Source organism: Tachysurus vachellii, chromosome 6, assembly GCF_030014155.1.
Source record: "Tachysurus vachellii isolate PV-2020 chromosome 6, HZAU_Pvac_v1, whole genome shotgun sequence".
NCBI lineage: Eukaryota > Metazoa > Chordata > Actinopteri > Siluriformes > Bagridae > Tachysurus > Tachysurus vachellii.
In genome coordinates, this window is record NC_083465.1 from 55001 (window position 1) to 73805 (window position 18805).

The following is an 18805-nucleotide window of genomic DNA, read 5'->3' on the forward strand; positions in this document are numbered from 1 at the left end:
TAATAATCACACACTATAATAATCATACACTATAATCACAAAATATAATAATCATACACTATAATCACACACTATAATAATCACACACTATAATAATCATACACTATAATCATACACACTAATAATCATACACTATAATCACACACTATAATAATCATATAATCATACACTATAATCATAATCACATCATAATCACATAATCATACACTATAATAATCACACACTATAATAATCACACACTATAATCACACACTATAATCACACACTATAATCATACACTATAATAATCATACACTATAATAATCATACACTATAATAACCATACACTAATAATCATACACTATAATAATCATACACTATAATCACAAAATATAATAATCACACACTATAATCACACACTATAATAATCATACACTATAATCATACACTATAATCATACACTATAATAATCACACACTATAATAATCACACACTATAATAACCATACACTATAATAATCATACACTATAATCACACACTATAATAATCACACACTATAATAATCACACACTATAATCACACACTATAATAATCATACACTATAATCACACACTATAATAATCATACACTATAATAATCATACACTATAATCACACACTATAATAATCACACACTATAATAATCATACACTATAATCACAAAATATAATAATCATACACTATAATCACACACTATAATAATCACACACTATAATAATCACACACTATAATAATCATACACTATAATCATACACTATAATAATCACACACTATAATAATCACACACTATAATAACCATACACTATAATAATCATACACTATAATCATACACTATAATCACACACTATAATAATCACACACTATAATAACCATACACTATAATAATCATACACTATAATCACACACTATAATCATACACTATAATAATCACACACTATAATAATCACTCACTATAATAATCATACACTATAATCACAAAATATAATAATCACACACTATAATAATCATACACTATAATAATCACACACTATAATAATCACACACTATAATAATCACACACTATAATAACCATACACTATAATAATCATACACTATAATCATACACTATAATCACACACTATAATAATCACACACTATAATAATCACACACTATAATCACACACTATAATAATCATACACTATAATCATACACTATAATCATACACTATAATAATCACACACTATAATAATCACACACTATAATAATCACACACTATAATCACACACTATAATAATCATACACTATAATCATACACTATAATAATCACACACTATAATAATCACACACTATAATAACCATACACTATAATCATACACTATAATCATACACTATAATAATCACACACTATAATAATCACACACTATAATAACCATACACTATAATAATCATACACTATAATCATACACTATAATCACACACTATAATAATCACACACTATAATAATCACACACTATAATCACACACTATAATTATACACTATAATCATACACTATAATAATCACACACTATAATAATCACACACTATAATAATCACTATAATAATCATACACTATAATCACAAAATATAATAATCACACTATAATAATCACACACTATAATAATCACACACTATAATAATCATACACTATAATAATCATACACTATATTCACACTATAATATTCACACACACTAATAATCACATTTTCTATAGTAATCACTTATTTTTCTGTTGCAGTGAAGATTGATAAAGATCGACAGCTGGTGGTCTTGGATGAGGAGTATGAAGTAAGTGTGTGTGTGTGTCTGATGACATTAATACAAGTACCTGCAGTAGATCTTTAAATATTTGGGCTTTTATACATTTGAAATGAAATGTTTGTCATAAAGATGCTAACCATGAAGGTGTGTGTGCATGTATTTGTGTGTGTGTGTGTGTGTGTGTGTGTGTGTGTGCACGTAAATGTGTGTGTGCACGCAATTGTAGGACATTTCTCCTGATGAACTGAAGGATGAACTGCCAGAGAGACAGCCTAGATATCCTTTCCTATCCCCTCTCTCTCTCTCTCTCTCTCTCTCACTCACTCACTCACTCACCCACTCACACCCACATCTGTGCAGTGGATCCTTAACGTGAACACATTTGTAGTATACAGTTATAAATATCAACATGATGATGGACGAGTGTCGTATCCCCTCTGCTTTATTTTCTCCAGCCCAGTTGGTAAAAAAAACACACGCACACTACACACTCTGATTCATGCACATGCGCACACACACAGCTAATGCTACTGCATGTCTTTGATTGTGTGTGTGTCTGTCAGGCTGTAAACCAGAGCAGCAGATGATGTACGCTGGAAGTAAAAACAAACTGGTTCAGACGGTGGAACTCACCAAGGTTAGTGCAACAACACAGACTCACACTTATGCTAACTTCCTTCAGCTGCTGTTTTTGCAGTCTAACAGCATGATTTAGTTTATTTGTTTATTGTGGATGATATTTTAGTAAGAACAGGGCTCTGAAGATGTTAGGTAGCGTTGAGAACAGATTCGGGACCTGTACGAATAAAGATGATGAAGCTGTGTGAGTGTGTATATTCTCTCTGATCTGTGTGTGTGTGTGTGTGTGTGTGCACGTGCGCAGGTGTTTGAGATCAGAAACACAGAGGATCTGACAGAGGAGTGGCTAAGGGAGAAACTCGGCTTCTTTCGTTAAAAAAACGTCCAATCCTATTTCAGCAATGATGAACACAAGGCTTTATGTCGCCTCAGAGAGGAAACCATCATCCATTTAACACTAACCCGTGTTTGTTTGTGTGTGTTTGTTTGTGTGTTTTTATAAAGAATGCTACGCAGATAACAGAATCTGACTCTGACCACACTTCCACATGTCTTACAAACACCTAAAATTTCATAAATCTTTCACATTTTCATTTAGTTTTTTAGGAAAAGTTTAAACATGGCATTCCACATGTGAGCAGAGAGTGATAAACAAACTCCTCACTGATGTAGGTTATCGTGTTAGTCACAGTTCTCTCAATAACATCACTGACTGAAGACGTGCGTCTGTGTCCCAGTTGCTCATTACATGTAAAGAAACCAAACCTGCACACTTACACACTCGTATCAGTATTGGAATCTCCGACGCTGCCAGTGCACTATGGTAATACATGCAGAGAACATGCACCATGTGTACTCTAACAGCAGATAACCATCAAATATAAATGCTTTAGTTTGGGACACAGCCAAAGAAACCGAACGCAACGAAAAGTGTGTGTGTGTGCGCACGAAAGGGTATGCGTGCAAGCATGCATGTGTGCGCTCTTGGTAAAAAAAAACACTGCAGCTTTCGGCCAATCAGAATGCACAATACTTCACTAAACCAGGGACATTTAACATGAGCCAATATCTAAGATGTTAGAGCAAAATATTTTTCAAAATTAGTCAAAATTGCAGAAATAAGTACACTAAGAAAAGTGGGAGATACTTGAGAGCTAGTGACACTAGACATTGAGGAAGAAAATAAGGAACATTTCAGAGCTAGGGAAAGTAAATCAGCAAGAATAACGGAAGAAATGTAAAGGTGTAAAGGTTTATATTGTGAGGAAGTGGATAAGAAAGTGATTTGTTGTATACCATTGGACTAAAATGCCCCCTCAGTTCCCAAGAGCCCTAGCATTGTTCCCTTCCTTTTAGTGCCCTTTATTACAACCTGAGAGAAGAGATTGAATCATGCCCCCTTGTTATTAATGTGAGTGATAGAGTTCCAGAATTACTGATTGTATCCAATCCTGTGTCACTCTGTGATGTAATCTGATTTACCTTTCCCAGTTTATCATGGATAACACAGACAGGCTACATGAACACTGGAAGTCTTATTGACCACAGGCTGCAACTGTAGTGTTTGGGATGGAGCCAAGATTTGGTGCACTGTGTTAGTGTAGCGGCTCAGATTTATCCATTACATTCCAGATAAATCACATGTACTGTTCATTATCTCTTGTGATGCTAAATGTGATTACTGAGATATGCAGGTCTACAGCATTAGTATTTATATGGTTATAGCACAGTTATAACACTAATTAAACACCACATTCCAGCTCATCTGACTAAACACAGGCATTTAAATCATCTTCGTCTGCCCCCTCTCTCTCTCTCTCTCTCTCTCTCTCTCTCTCACTCACACACAGAGTATCGTTTCTGTCTGATCCAGTCAATAAAATATTCTCTTTATATAATAAACCATACAATGATGTCAGTCTTTAAACCTGTGAATGTGATTAGATTCAAAGAAAATAGTGATTTGTGTGTTTTTTACCTTTCAGGTGTTTTGGGTTTTAAATGTTTGTGATGTTTAGAATATTTCAGTCTTTGGCTTGTGAATATTTGTACTTTTCCATGGTTTCTACAATGTCTTATGTATCCACTGTTCCCAATAAAACTACAGCTCATGACAAACTCGTGCTGGAGGATTTATTAACGCTTCCGCCATCTTTGAGTCTTTCTTCACTGGGATATTAGCTGTACATCTGTTCTTAAAGATTATTCAAAGGGATTTATGTGTCTTAAATATTATTAAATATCACCATGTCCAGTCTGAAAGTTCAGGGTGGAGGATGATGGATATTATAAACTATTCATCACTTAAGCTTTTGTGTAAACACAAAAAAAGGAAAAAACACTGATACATTCCAGCTGGGAAAACAGGAAGTATCCCAGGCTTTGGGTTAGGGGTTAGGGTAACCCTGGAGCTAGGGGTTAGGGTAACCCTAAGGTTAGCGGTTAGGGGTTAGGCTAACCCTGGGGTTAAGGGTTAGGGGTTGGGCTAACCCTAAGGTTAGGGATTAGGGTAACCCTAAGGTTAGGGATTAGGCTTACCCTAAGGTTAGCGGTTAGGGGTTAGGCTTACCCTAAGTTTAGGGGTTAGGGGTTAGGCTTACCCTAAGTTTAGGGGTTAGGGGTTAGGCTTACCCTAAGTTTAGGGGTTAGGGGTTAGGCTAACCCTAAGGTTAACCCTAACCCTTCTCCTTCAAAGTGTTTGGTAATTTAATGGAAGAAAACTAATGCATTTAATAATTTATTGCTACTGGGAATAATTGTTGATGCACAAAAAAATACCTGAAATAGGTGTTTGCTTTGAATCACTCAAGATCATAAACAGATGTTTGTTTAAAGTCTCGCGAGATGACGCTTGGTGTACGTGACTTCTTTTTTTTTTAACCGACGATTCATAGCCACCCAGAGAAGATATTCACCACGCATGCGCAGTTGCGCTCTTCGGCGTGAGGCAACAACGGCTCTGGGTTCGTTCCAAGGTAGCTAACGCTATAGCTAGCTAAAGGAAACATGGCGTTCACATTCGCGGCCTTTTGCTATATGCTCGCTCTGCTGCTGACGGCGGCTCTCATCTTCTTCGCCATCTGGCACGTAAGTAAATGCGTTATAAAACCTGAAAAGTAAATAAATATACAAGAGCGATGTGTGATGTGGCTGAGGGCTGAATGGTGCCACACACACACACACACACACACACACACACACACACACACACACTCTCTCACACCACACACACACTACACACTCACTCTCACACCACACACACACTACACACTCAACACACACACACACACACACAGACACACACAGACACACACTCTCTCACACACACTACACACTCACTCTCTCACACAACACACACACACTACACACACACTACACACTCACACAACAGACACACACACTACACACTCATTCTCTCTCACTCACTCACACACACACACACACACACACACACACACACACACTACACACTCACACAACAGACACACACACTACACACTCATTCTCTCTCACTCACTCACACACTCACTCACACACACACAAACACTAGTGCACTACATAGTGTGCATCACACACTGAGGGCGCTGTTATACCGCACTAGTACTTAGTGTGTATTAAGGCCCAGTCCGGACTTTATAACTGCACCAAACGCGACTTAAGGCAGAATCACATGAATGTGGATCATTTATTAACTAAAGTGACTAACAGCTGATTTCTCAGATCATGAGACGGTGAGTTCTTGCTAATCAGTTAATGCTTGCGGTTAAGCTAAGTTTATTATATCAGATAATGGTCATGTTTTAATGCAAATCTGTCTCTTATCTATCTATCTATCTGTCTGTCTGTCTATCTTTTTATCTGTCTGTCTATCTATCTACCTATCTGTCTCTTATCTACCTCTTATCTGTCTAGCTGTCTGTCTGTCCGTCCGTCCATCCATCCATCCATCCATCCATCCATCTATCTGGCTGGCTGGCTGCTGGTGTATTATAGGGTTTAGTTTAAAGTGCTTTATTTGTTATTAACCCTTTAAGTGGTCAGGACCCTGAGATCTTACTGCACTGCTTCACCCCTACAGTCCTTAGAGCCCTGAGAGTCTGGTCTCAATTGCATGAATCCTCTAGGAGGAGTATTTAAAAGTTCATTGCATGCAGCTGTCAAAAAAATCCACCTTTGTGACTGACACACTTCCTGGGGCCTGTTGGTGGCGCTATACCCAGGACTCACAATAAGCACATCGATGCAATCGGAATCCTTGGCCGAACATACACACAGTGTGTCATCACAATAAAAAATTTTTTTGCCTTAGATAGAAGACACTTCCTGTTTCTCTGAATTCGCCATAACTTAGTCGCCTCGCCATGGCAGCACCGTTCGAGATATCAAAAATCCCTTCGCAATTTAGCAAGTGCAATGTCTCGGCATCATGTTGACCACTTTTGATGTCAATCACATGAATGTCCCAGGAGGAGTATTTAAAAGTTCACCACAGGCACTTTTGAAACCATCCAAAATGGCCGACGTCCCATTGGGCGGAGCTAATAGGTTTGATTGTGAAATTTGTTCGGGTCGATGAGATCTATATACATACCAACTCTCGTACATGTGCGTACATCTTTGGCCAATCTGTGCACCAATATTTATTTTTCCAAATCAGGGGGCGCTACAGAGCCCTACTGCCACGCCTATGTTCTAGCCTTTGACCGGTCCTAATGGCAGACGACTTTGACGTCTGTGCCAAATTTCCGGTGTTTTCAAGCATTTTAAGGCACCCAAAGTGCATGCCAAGAGCTTAAATATGCCTGAAAATGAAAGTAAAGTTTGACGTGTTACCATGGGAACAGCGTTCGAGATATCAAAAATCCCTTCGCAAATTATCATCTACAGTGTCTCGGCATCATGTTCACCACTGTTGGATTCAATCGCATGAATCCTCTAGGAGGAGTATTTAAAAGTTCATTGCATGCAGCTGTCAAAAAAATCCACCTTTGTGACTGACACACTTCCTGGGGCCTGTTGGTGGCGCTATACCCGGGACTCACAATAAACACATCGATGCGATCGGAATCCTTGGCCGAAAAAAAAATAATAATAATAATAAACCCGAGCAAAAACAATAGGGCTTCGCACCTTTCGGTGCTCGGGCCCTAATAATAATAATTATTATTGTTATATATCTTATCTATCTATAAATTTGATCTATCACCAGTTTGTTTCTTCAACCCTTTCTGGAACATTCTGTTGGTTAAGTTAGACTTTTAGATCTGTGTTGTTGTTCTCACTAAAACGCATCGCTTCCCTTTTCCACAGACTGGAAAACAGTTTAAATGGTATATAGAAAAATAGAATATAGATTTAAAATATAGAACAAATATTATCCCTTAACAGCTCATATCTGCAGCATTGGATGTAAAAATGGCCAGTAACTGATAAAAACCTTTTTTCAAGTATTTTTTTTCTCACTGTCTGTTTTTCCTCATCCATAGTGTTTAACCATAATAAAGGTATGCGCATATTTAAATATGGATCTGCATATTATTTCAAGACTTATTCTGCATATTGACAACAATCTCCAAATAAATACACAATTCCCAGACTGTATATTTATAATCACACCTCCAGTGTCCCCTAAATGAGGATGAGGTTCACTTTAGATTCTGGTTCCTCTTAAGGTTCCTTCCTCTTCCATCTAAGGGAGTTTTTCCACCACAGTCGCTAGACTTGTTCATTGTAGATAAATACAAACACATAAAATATCTAATATGAACCTGGAATTGTTGTATAATATGATTTTTTTTGTATTCTGTTTGTTCTGTAAAGCTGCTTTAAGACAATGTCCATTGTTAAAAGCACAATATAAATAAATGTAATTTAATATTATTTTAAGACTTTTCCTAAAGCTTCATTTTCTGTATTACAGGAATTTACCTTTGAGGTTTATTTATTTATTAATTGTTTTGTATGTCACTGTGTGTCCAGTGTAATAAACACCTGTGTCAAGTGTTCACTCATTGTAAACATACCTATTATTAATCATTAAATACCGTAATATTTTGAGTATTATTTATAGAATAAAGAAACTAAACACTTTTTTCATTATACAATGCTGTTGTTGTGTTACAGATCATTGCTTTTGATGAGCTAAAGACTGACTACAAGAATCCTATAGACCAGTGTAACACACTAAACCCGGTGAGTGTGCTGACGTGTGTGTGTGTGTGTGTGTGTGTGTGTGTGTGTGTGTGTGAGAGAGAGAGAGACTGCATGCAACACTGTACTCTCTGACTGGTCACTAGCTTGCACCAATAATAGCTGTACTAATCTTCAGTGAGGTCTGACTTTTACATACACACTCACACACTCACTCTAACTATCTGCTCTTCTCTTCCTCTGTATTGGTTTTTCTTCTTTTTCCTCTCTGCTTGACACACAGACAGTTGAGAGGGTGAAAAAGATTAAGAGAGTCAGGCTCGCGCTGAAGGTTGGTACAACAGCTCAGCTGTGTGTGGGTGGATGGGGGGTGTGACGTACAGACGATCACAGCATGTCATGTGATTTCCATTGAATCTGAGTGTGACAGCATGTAACACTCATTTGTAGCTTCATCCTGCATGGTTTTACACACACGGTAGTGCTTTACTCTCGCTCCTATGTTTAGTACAGGTCATTCTCATGGCAGTGGACAATCAGAAGAATCCTGAAAAGTGTCTGTGTGTCTCTCTCTGTCTGTGTGTGTGTGTCGCTCTGTCTGTCTGTGTGTGTGTGTGTGTCGCTCTGTCTGTCTGTGTGTGTGTGTGTGTCGCTCTGTCTGTCTGTGTGTGTGTGTGTGTCGCTCTGTCTGTGTGTGTGTGTGTGTGTGTCGCTCTGTCTGTCTGTGTGTGTGTGTGTGTCGCTCTCTGTCTGTGTGTGTGTGTCGCTCTGTCTGTCTGTGTGTGTGTGTGTGTGTTGCTCTGTCTGTCTGTGTGTGTGTGTGTGTGTGTGTGTTGCTCTGTCTGTCTGTGTGTGTGTGTGTGTGTCGCTCTGTCTGTCTGTGTGTGTGTGTGTGTCGCTCTGTCTGTCTGTGTGTGTGTGTGTGTGTCGCTCTGTCTGTCTGTGTGTGTGTGTGTCGCTCTGTCTGTCTGTGTGTGTGTGTGTCGCTCTGTCTGTCTGTGTGTGTGTGTGTGTGTGTGTGTGTCGCTCTGTGTGTGTGTGTGTCGCTCTGTGTGTGTGTGTGTCGCTCTGTGTGTGTGTGTGTCGCTCTGTGTGTGTGTGTGTCGCTCTGTGTGTGTGTGTGTCGCTCTGTGTGTGTGTGTGTCGCTCTGTGTGTGTGTGTGTGTGTGTGTGTGTCGCTCTGTGTGTGTGTGTGTGTCGCTCTGTGTGTGTGTGTGTGTGTGTGTGGCTCTGTGTGTGTGTGTGTGGCTCTGTGTGTGTGTGTGTGGCTCTGTGTGTGTGTGTGTGGCTCTGTGTGTGTGTGTGTGGCTCTGTGTGTGTGTCGCTCTGTGTGTGTGTGTGTGTCGCTCTGTGTGTGTGTGTGTCGCTCTGTGTGTGTGTGTGTCGCTCTGTGTGTGTGTGTCGCTCTGTGTGTGTGTGTGTCGCTCTGTGTGTGTGTGTGTGTCGCTCTGTGTGTGTGTGTCGCGCTGTGTGTGTGTGTGTCGCTCTGTGTGTGTGTGTGTCGCTCTGTGTGTGTGTGTGTCGCTCTGTCTGTGTGTGTGTCGCTCTGTCTGTCTGTGTGTGTGTCGCTCTGTCTGTCTGTGTGTGTGTCGCTCTGTCTGTCTGTGTGTGTGTCGCTCTGTCTGTCTGTGTGTGTGTCGCTCTGTCTGTCTGTGTGTGTGTCGCTCTGTCTGTCTGTGTGTGTGTCGCTCTGTCTGTCTGTGTGTGTGTCGCTCTGTCTGTCTGTGTGTGTGTCGCTCTGTCTGTCTGTGTGTGTGTCGCTCTGTCTGTCGGTCTGTGTGTGTGTCGCTCTGTCTGTCGGTCTGTGTGTGTGTCGCTCTGTCTGTCGGTCTGTGTGTGTGTCGCTCTGTCTGTCGGTCTGTGTGTGTGTCGCTCTGTCTGTCGGTCTGTGTGTGTGTCGGTCTGTGTGTGTGTCGCTCTGTCTGTCGGTCTGTGTGTGTGTCGCTCTGTCTGTCGGTCTGTGTGTGTGTCGCTCTGTCTGTCGGTCTGTGTGTGTGTCGCTCTGTCTGTCGGTCTGTGTGTGTGTCGCTCTGTCTGTCGGTCTGTGTGTGTGTCGCTCTGTCTGTCGGTCTGTGTGTGTGTCGCTCTGTCTGTCGGTCTGTGTGTGTGTCGCTCTGTCTGTCGGTCTGTGTGTGTGTCGCTCTGTCTGTCGGTCTGTGTGTGTGTCGCTCTGTCTGTCGGTCTGTGTGTGTGTCGCTCTGTCTGTCGGTCTGTGTGTGTGTCGCTCTGTCTGTCGGTCTGTGTGTGTGTCGCTCTGTCTGTCGGTCTGTGTGTGTGTCGCTCTGTCTGTCGGTCTGTGTGTGTGTCGCTCTGTCTGTCGGTCTGTGTGTGTGTCGCTCTGTCTGTCGGTCTGTGTGTGTGTCGCTCTGTCTGTCGGTCTGTGTGTGTGTCGCTCTGTCTGTCGGTCTGTGTGTGTGTCGCTCTGTCTGTCGGTCTGTGTGTGTGTCGCTCTGTCTGTCGGTCTGTGTGTGTGTCGCTCTGTCTGTCGGTCTGTGTGTGTGTCGCTCTGTCTGTCGGTCTGTGTGTGTGTCGCTCTGTCTGTCGGTCTGTGTGTGTGTGTGTCGCTGTGTGTGTGTGTCGCTGTGTGTGTGTGTCGCTGTGTGTGTGTGTCGCTGTGTGTGTGTGTGTGTGTCGCTGTGTGTGTGTGTGTCGCTCTGTGTGTGTGTGTGTGTCGCTCTGTGTGTGTGTGTGTGTCGCTCTGTGTGTGTGTGTGTGTCGCTCTGTGTGTGTGTGTGTGTGTGTCGCTCTGTGTGTGTGTGTGTGTGTGTCGCTCTGTGTGTGTGTGTGTGTGTCGCTCTGTGTGTGTGTGTGTGTGTCGCTCTGTGTGTGTGTGTGTGTGTGTCGCTCTGTGTGTGTGTGTGTGTGGGTCGCTCTGTGTGTGTGTGTGTGTGGGTCGCTCTGTGCGTGTGTGTGGGTCGCTCTGTGCGTGTGTGTGGGTCGCTCTGTGCGTGTGTGTGGGTCGCTCTGTGCGTGTGTGTGGGTCGCTCTGTGCGTGTGTGTGGGTCGCTCTGTGCGTGTGTGTGGGTCGCTCTGTGCGTGTGTGTGGGTCGCTCTGTGCGTGTGTGTGTGTGGGTCGCTCTGTGCGTGTGTGTGTGGGTCGCTCTGTGCGTGTGTGTGTGGGTCGCTCTGTGCGTGTGTGTGTGGGTCGCTCTGTGCGTGTGTGTGTGGGTCGCTCTGTGTGTGTGTGTGTGGGTCGCTCTGTGTGGGTGTGTGTGTGTGGGTCGCTCTGTGTGTGTGTGTGTGGGTCGCTCTGTGTGTGTGTGTGTGGGTCGCTCTGTGTGTGTGTGTGGGTCGCTCTGTGTGTGTGTGTGGGTCGCTCTGTGTGTGTGTGTGGGTCGCTCTGTGTGTGTGTGTGGGTCGCTCTGTGTGTGTGTGTGGGTCGCTCTGTGTGTGTGTGTGTGGGTCGCTCTGTGTGTGTGTGTGTGGGTCGCTCTGTGTGTGTGTGTGTGGGTCGCTCTGTGTGTGTGTGTGTGGGTCGCTCTGTGTGTGTGTGGGTCTGTGTCGCTCTGTGTGTGTGTGGGTCTGTGTCGCTCTGTGTGTGTGTGGGTCTGTGTCGCTCTGTGTGTGTGTGGGTCTGTGTCGCTCTGTGTGTGTGTGGGTCTGTGTCGCTCTGTGTGTGTGTGTGGGTCTGGGTCGCTCTGTGTGTGTGTGTGGGTCTGGGTCGCTCTGTGTGTGTGTGTGGGTCTGGGTCGCTCTGTGTGTGTGTGTGGGTCTGGGTCGCTCTGTGTGTGTGTGTGGGTCTGGGTCGCTCTGTGTGTGTGTGTGGGTCTGGGTCGCTCTGTGTGTGTGGGTCGGTCTGTGTGTGTGTGTGGGTCGGTCTGTGTGTGTGTGGGTCGGTCTGTGTGTGTGTGGGTCGGTCTGTGTGTGTGTCGGTCTGTGTCTGTGTGTGTGTCGGTCTGTGTCTGTGTGTGTGCGCGCGTCGGTCTGTGTGCGCGCGTCGCTCTGTCTGTCGCTCTGTGTGCGCGCGTCGCTCTGTCTGTCGGTCTGTGTGTGTGTCGCTCTGTCTGTCGCTCTGTCTGTCGGTCTGTGTGTGTGTGTCGCTCTGTCTGTCGGTGTGTGTGTGTGTGTGCGCGCGTCGCTCTGTCTGTCGCTCTGTGTGCGCGCGTCGCTCTCTCTGTCAGTCTGTGTGTGTGTCGCTCTGTCTGTCGGTGTGTGTGTGTGTGTATGCGCGCGTCGCTCTGTCTGTCGGTCTGTGTGCGTGCGTCGCTCTGTCTGTCGTTCTGTGTGTGCGCGCGTCGCTCTGTCTGTCGCTCTTTGTGTGTGCGCGCGTCGCTCTGTCTGTCGCTCTGTGTGTGCGCGCGTCGCTCTGTCTGTCGCTCTGTGTGCGCGCGTCGCTCTGTCGCTCTGTGTGTGCGCGCGTCGCTCTGTCTGTCTGTCGGTCTGTGTGTGTGTGCGCGTCGCTCTGTCTGTCGGTCTGTGTGTGCGCGCGTCGCTCTGTCTGTCGGTCTGTGTGTGTGTGTATGCGCGCGTCGCTCTGTCTGTGTGTGCGCACGTCGCTCTGTCTGTCGCTCTGTGTGTGCGCGCGTCGCTCTGTCTGTCGCTCTGTGTGTGCGCGCGTCGCTCTGTCTGTCGCTCTGTGTGTGCGCGCGTCGCTCTGTCTGTCGCTCTGTGTGTGCGCGCGTCGCTCTGTCAGTCGCTCAGTGTGTGCGCGCGTCGCTCTGTCTGTCGCTCTGTGTGTGTGTCGCTCTGTCTGTCGCTCTGTCTGTCGGTCTGTGTGTGTGTGTCGCTCTGTCTGTCTGTGTGTGTGTGTGTGTGTGTGTCGCTCGGTCTGTGTGTGTGTGTCGCTCGGTCTGTGTGTGTGTGTCGCTCGGTCTGTGTGTGTGTGTCGCTCGGTCTGTGTGTGTGTGTCGCTCGGTCTGTGTGTGTGTGTCGCTCGGTCTGTCGGTCTGTGTGTGTGTCGCTCGGTCTGTCGGTCTGTGTGTGTGTCGCTCGGTCTGTCGGTCTGTGTGTGCGCGCGTCGCTCTGTCTGTCGGTCTGTGTGTGCGCGCGTCGCTCTGTCTGTCGGTCTGTGTGTGCGCGCGTCGCTCTGTCTGTCGGTCTGTGTGTGCGCGCGTCGCTCTGTCTGTCGGTCTGTGTGTGTGTGTGTGTGTGTGTGTGTGTGTGTGTGTGTGTGTGTGTGTGAGTGACTCGGTCTGTTTCGGTCTGTGTGTGTGTCGCTCTGTCTGTCGGTCTGTGTGTGTGTGTCGCTCTGTCTGTCGGTCTGTGTGTGTGTGTCGCTCTGTCTGTCGGTCTGTGTGTGTGTGTCGCTCTGTCTGTCGGTCTGTGTGTGTGTGTCGCTCTGTCTGTCGGTCTGTGTGTGTGTGTCGCTCTGTGTGTGTGTGTATTTTGGCACATTAGAGTTCTAATTACTTCATTGTGGAGTACCTATGGAGATGGCAGATGGACAGATCTTTCCATCCTTACATCAGCAGTTTTCAGGGATGGCGAGATGAAACCAGGGGGTGGGGGTGGGGGAACAATGAGAGCTGGGGGGGCTGTTTGAGAGAGATAGATGGTGGAATTCAGTCAGTACAGTAGTTTTGCTTCAGTGGTTTATTACACTGTTTAATTGTGAATTTGTTTAGTTTGTGTTACAATATCCTAACACACACTTTTGACACATGCATGACCTGCCTGCTTCTCATGGACTGATGCACACACTTCCATTATAGCCCTACTCAACACATGGCCTTTTCTCCACTTCCTCTGTCATGTAATGAAGGGGTGTGTGTGTGTGTGTGTGTGTGTGTGTGCTCAGTATCATAATCATCATACAAATAAGGGTTGGCCTTCATGTAACCATGATTATGGTTATGAATAATGCTGTGTGTGTTTCAGCTGGTGTTGCCTGAGTACCTGATACACGTGTTCTTCTGTGTGATGTTCCTTTGTGCTGCTGAATGGCTCACCCTCGCTCTCAACATGCCCCTGCTGGCCTATCATGTCTACAGGTGGGTGGAGTGGTCACATTTCTCACTGCCAATCACAGTGCTTATTCTGGACAAATCTGCTTTTGTTTTTTATCTACACACGTTTGTTTCATTCAACAGAAATGTTGAGCTGCTATATTATCAGTGAGAGTGTTGTGTGTGTGTGTGTGTGTGTGTGTGTGTGTGTGTGTTGCAGGTACACGACCCGGCCTGTGATGAGTGGCCCTGGACTCTACGATCCCACCACCATAATGAATGCTGATATTCTGGCGTACTGTCAGAAGGAGGGTTGGTGCAAACTTGCCTTCTACCTGCTGTCCTTCTTCTACTATCTCTACGGGTCAGCAAACACACACTCACTCACTCTCATACACAAACAGGGGTTAGGGTTAGTTAATTACTCCTCACTAACTGATGGTGTACAGCATGTAGTGTTTAGAAATAATGTATTCACAATTATGCGTCTGAGGACACAACACTGTCATGGCCCTTGTTCCAAATCACATACTAGTGCACTAGTGAAATGTAAAGGTAACACGTCTTTCTACTATTCAGTACAGCACTGTGTTGGGGATGTAGCCCATGACTAACTGACTGTGTGTGTGTGTGTGTGTGTTCAGGATGATCTACGTGTTGGTGAGCTCTTAAGCTCCACAGTTTGCATTTCAGTGTGGATTTGGACTCTGTGTGGCTCGGTTTCAATGGACTCTCTGGGACAATATACAGGATGGAGTTGGCCATTGGTACAGCAGCGCATCTCACACACACACACACAGAGGAAGAGAGAGTACATTGTGAACTTTAACACTATTGACTCCCAGGTTTTCATTACAGTGCTGTTGCTTTTTTTTTGTATGAAATAAAGTTTGTAATTTTTTTCTCTTTGATTTTCATACTGTTTATTTATTTTTCATGATGCAGGTTATGTTTCTGTGCCAACAGTTTTTTTTGGTTTTATTTTTCCTTCAAAAACATTTCCTTTCTGTAATTAATGGGATTTTCCCTGCAGTGCTCTTTTAATTTAAGCCTTTAAATAATTTTTAATAGATTTAAGGGGTTCTGGCCGTGTTCTTTTAAATTCTATGGTCATGTGATGAGCAGCATTTGTATTTTATATTTAGTTTCACACAGCCTTGGTCAGTAATGTGTTGGCCATCTTCATGCTACTCTGTTCTAGTACAGGTGTGTGTGTGTGTGCGTGTGTACGTGTGCACATGTACGCTCCTGATTAGTGCTTTAGAACTCTAACACGGATAACTGTAGCTGTGGCCTGGAAAAGTGCAGATCAGCTCATAATTCCCAGTTACGAATCCATTTACTTTCACCTTAACCTGAGACCTGACACACACGATTTCCCTTCACATTGCTTCTGAATTTGATAAAGGAATTCAGCTTGTGTGTGTGAGATTCTACACGTCTCTTCTATAAGTATAAGTGTATAAATGTGCACACACATTACATCAGAAACCGTGAACTGCTGTCTAATCAGGATCTGACTGTGCACCATGTTACAACAGTGCAGAAGACCGCTAACATCAGCATGTGTTCACAAATGCTCAAGTTAAAACATCACCACTTAGGGTTATTGGTTATTGGTGTTTCCCACAGAGCCATAATCACTTTCTTACTAACATAGGCTCAGATTTTAATTTTTACTTGATTTTGTGAATTCTTTCAGACCTGATCAGCATTTTTATTTATTCAGTCAAACAGTGTGAAGCCTCATTTTTTAATATTAAAAATAAACATCAGAAATCTGAGAGCACAGAACTGTATAAACACACTGCAGACATGTATAGATCTGTGTGTGTGTGTGTGTGTGTACGTACTCACGAAATAAAAGACTGAAGGAGAAGCTGAACTTCTGTTTCCAGTTGATGTTTAGAGGGAAACACAACATTCACTTCACATGTGATTTATCACCACAATGCTCTACAAGGCCGTTTAAAAACTATTGGCACCCCACCAGTTCACATGAACAAGCAATGCCATAATCAATCCCATAATACTAACAGAAAAACCCACAATGTGAAAATCTCAGATCAGTGCAGAATAAGATCAGACTTGTCACTTCCTTAATAAATCACGGTTAAAGATGGAGGGGTGGGTCAGGTTTTCCAGGGGCAGGGCTGTGGACTCTTCTTCTGGACTCTTTGGTTTCCTGATGAGCTGCAAACGTCTCCCGAAACTCATGCAGGAAGTTGTACTGCTGCAGGAGAATAAAAATGAGAGGAAAATAAAGAAAACATAATGTGAGATGTGTGGCCTGTGCCTGACGAGGTCATCCTCAAATGTAGAATACATCTTGTTTGTAATGAGTTTACTAAGGCGAGCCATCATTAACATTCATTCATTCATTCATTCATCTTCTACCACTTATCCGAACTACCTCGGGTCACGGGGAGCCTGTGCCTATCTCAGGCGTCATCGGGCATCAAGGCAGGATACACCCTGGACGGAGTGCCAACCCATCGCAGGGCACACACACACACACACACACACACACACACACACACACACACACACACTCTCATTCACTCACGCAATCACACACTAGGGACAATTTTCCAGAGATGCCAATCAACCTACCATGCATGTCTTTGGACCAGGGGAGGAAACCGGAGTACCCGGAGGAAACCCCCGAGGCACGGGGAGAACATGCAAACTCCACACACACAAGGTGGAGGCGGGAATCGAACCCCGACCCTGGAGGTGTGAGGCGAACATACTAAGCCACCGTGACCCCTCCATCATTAACATATTAAACTAGTTAAATATCATGAGTTGAGAGTTACAGTCATGTACCATGTAGGTGATTTCAGCCAATGAGACACCAGCTATGACATCATCAGTGGGCAGTGCAGCCAAGCAGAGTTACAGATTTTGTGTGCAGTGAATAAGAAATGATCATGTTGGGAGACATAAACAAACAAGAGGGCGTGGCCTTACTTTGACAGTCTGAATTGCTCCGCCTCCTCTTAGCTCTCTCAGGATCTCGATGGCATTAGTGGGTGTCATGGAGACAGAGCTGCAGCAACTGCAACACAGGTAAAGTGTGCAAAAGGATACTGCTCATATACATATATAAATATAAAAAACATAGAAAATAAATTTCAGGACCACTCACTAAGTCCTGACCTCCATAACAACTGTAACACACACCACATTACTGGTATTATTATTAATAATAAATTCCCCAGACATGTATAATTGACCCCACCCTTTGTGACTCACTGGATGATGGTGCGTCGCTGGGTGTGTAAGCAATGCTGCAGTTCATCCAGGATGCAAGTACATTGGTGCAGCTCAGGAGCGCCACCATCAGGGAAGGGCAGGTGGTGCATGCTGAGTCCACACCGAGTGTAACACTCTAACAGACATGGCACTCTGTAACACACAAGCTCAGCACTCTCACATAACACAAACACATCCTGTACACCCTGGGCACACAACTCACACACACACAGTCATACCAGAATCCTCCTCTTTCTTAGCTTTGTGTGTGTGTGTGTGTGTGTGTGTGTGTGTGTGTGTGTGTGTGTGTGTGTGTGAGAGAGAGAGAGACTTGCCCACATCTTTCTCCAAGTTTCTCCTGATGCCCTTATATCTGCATCCTGTGAGAATGAGATAGAAAAAAAAAATCACCATCACCAAAACACACACAGTGATGTCCTGTAAACACAGGTTTACCTGGCAAAGAGCAAATACCGAGGAACTGTGAGCACTCAACCACCGACAAGGACAATCTGCTCTCACACACACACACACACACACACACACACACACACACACAACACACACACACACACACACACACACACACACAGGTTACCACTTTAAGGTGTCAGAGTGTTGAGTGATTATTTGTGTCCTGAACAGGAGATGTGTAGAGGAGTGTAAGACTCTTCATCACCACAATCCTCTTCATCAGAGGAATCAAACTCACTGGTCCTCATAACCTACACACATATTAAATAAAGTTGTTAACAGTGTTGTTGACATTAATGTAATCTATTATTCACTCCTAACACATTTGGTATAAAATACAAAGTGAAGCTAAACTTAGCTCCAGCGCGCTTGTGTTCAGATATCTTTGAAAAAAGGGTCCATCGGGCCACAACAGCCAATCAGATTACAGAATGACACGGAGACACCGCCCACGAGGGACAATTCGGACGATCATTGGTTAAACCTTTAATGACGACAGTGACAGTTTTGATCACGTGGATTGTGTGAAGGCGTGTAGCTGCTCAGGATTGTGTTTAAAATCAAGTCGTGTTTTACTGAAGAATTCATTACAAAAGATACAAAGACTTAACATTTATACACAAAAACATCAAACCCAAACCACAAAAAGCACAGATTCACAAAT

The 18805-nt window shown here is 43.9% G+C and overlaps 3 protein-coding genes across 3 annotated transcripts in view; 2 read left to right on the forward strand and 1 right to left on the reverse strand.

Annotated features, from left to right (window-relative positions):
- gmfb (glia maturation factor, beta) overlaps window positions 1-4492 on the forward strand; it is a 6460-nt gene extending 1968 nt beyond the window's left edge. Inside the window, exons 3-7 of the mRNA XM_060871526.1 lie at window positions 1773-1822; window positions 2022-2071; window positions 2176-2258; window positions 2359-2432; window positions 2679-4492. Coding sequence (XP_060727509.1) covers window positions 1773-1822; window positions 2022-2071; window positions 2176-2258; window positions 2359-2432; window positions 2679-2750 — 329 coding nt within the window. The 3' untranslated portion in view covers window positions 2751-4492. The remainder of the gene's footprint in view (window positions 1-1772; window positions 1823-2021; window positions 2072-2175; window positions 2259-2358; window positions 2433-2678) is intronic.
- An 803-nt stretch (window positions 4493-5295) lies between these two features.
- cnih1 (cornichon family AMPA receptor auxiliary protein 1) lies at window positions 5296-15320 on the forward strand. Its single transcript, XM_060871528.1, has 5 exons — window positions 5296-5461; window positions 8498-8566; window positions 14342-14454; window positions 14630-14773; window positions 15054-15320. The coding sequence occupies exons 1-5, from the start codon at window positions 5381-5383 to the stop codon at window positions 15079-15081; spliced, it is 435 nt and encodes a 144-aa protein (XP_060727511.1). The 5' UTR covers window positions 5296-5380; the 3' UTR covers window positions 15082-15320.
- A 923-nt stretch (window positions 15321-16243) lies between these two features.
- On the reverse strand, window positions 16244-18470 carry cdkn3 (cyclin dependent kinase inhibitor 3). Its single transcript, XM_060871529.1, has 4 exons — window positions 18124-18470; window positions 17668-18047; window positions 17383-17470; window positions 16244-16642 (listed from the first exon to the last, which is right to left on the reverse strand). Exons 2-4 carry the CDS (start codon window positions 17775-17777, stop codon window positions 16523-16525), a joined length of 318 nt encoding a protein of 105 aa, XP_060727512.1. The 5' UTR covers window positions 17778-18047; window positions 18124-18470; the 3' UTR covers window positions 16244-16522.
- Window positions 18471-18805: the final 335 nt, after the last annotated feature.

Coding starts and splice junctions, on each gene's coding strand:
- cnih1 (XM_060871528.1), top strand. CDS start 5,381: ATGGCGTTCACATTCGCGGCCTTTTGCTATATGCTCGCTCTGCTGCTG. Junction 5,462..8,497: donor TCTTCTTCGCCATCTGGCAC/GTAAGTAAATGC, acceptor GTTGTGTTACAG/ATCATTGCTTTTGATGAGCT. Junction 14,774..15,053: donor TTCTTCTACTATCTCTACGG/GTCAGCAAACAC, acceptor GTGTGTGTTCAG/GATGATCTACGTGTTGGTGA.
- cdkn3 (XM_060871529.1), bottom strand. CDS start 17,777: ATGCACCACCTGCCCTTCCCTGATGGTGGCGCTCCTGAGCTGCACCAA. Junction 17,471..17,667: donor CAGCGACGCACCATCATCCA/GTGAGTCACAAA, acceptor CCTGTGTTGCAG/TTGCTGCAGCTCTGTCTCCA. Junction 16,643..17,382: donor GAGCAATTCAGACTGTCAAA/GTAAGGCCACGC, acceptor ATTCTCCTGCAG/CAGTACAACTTCCTGCATGA.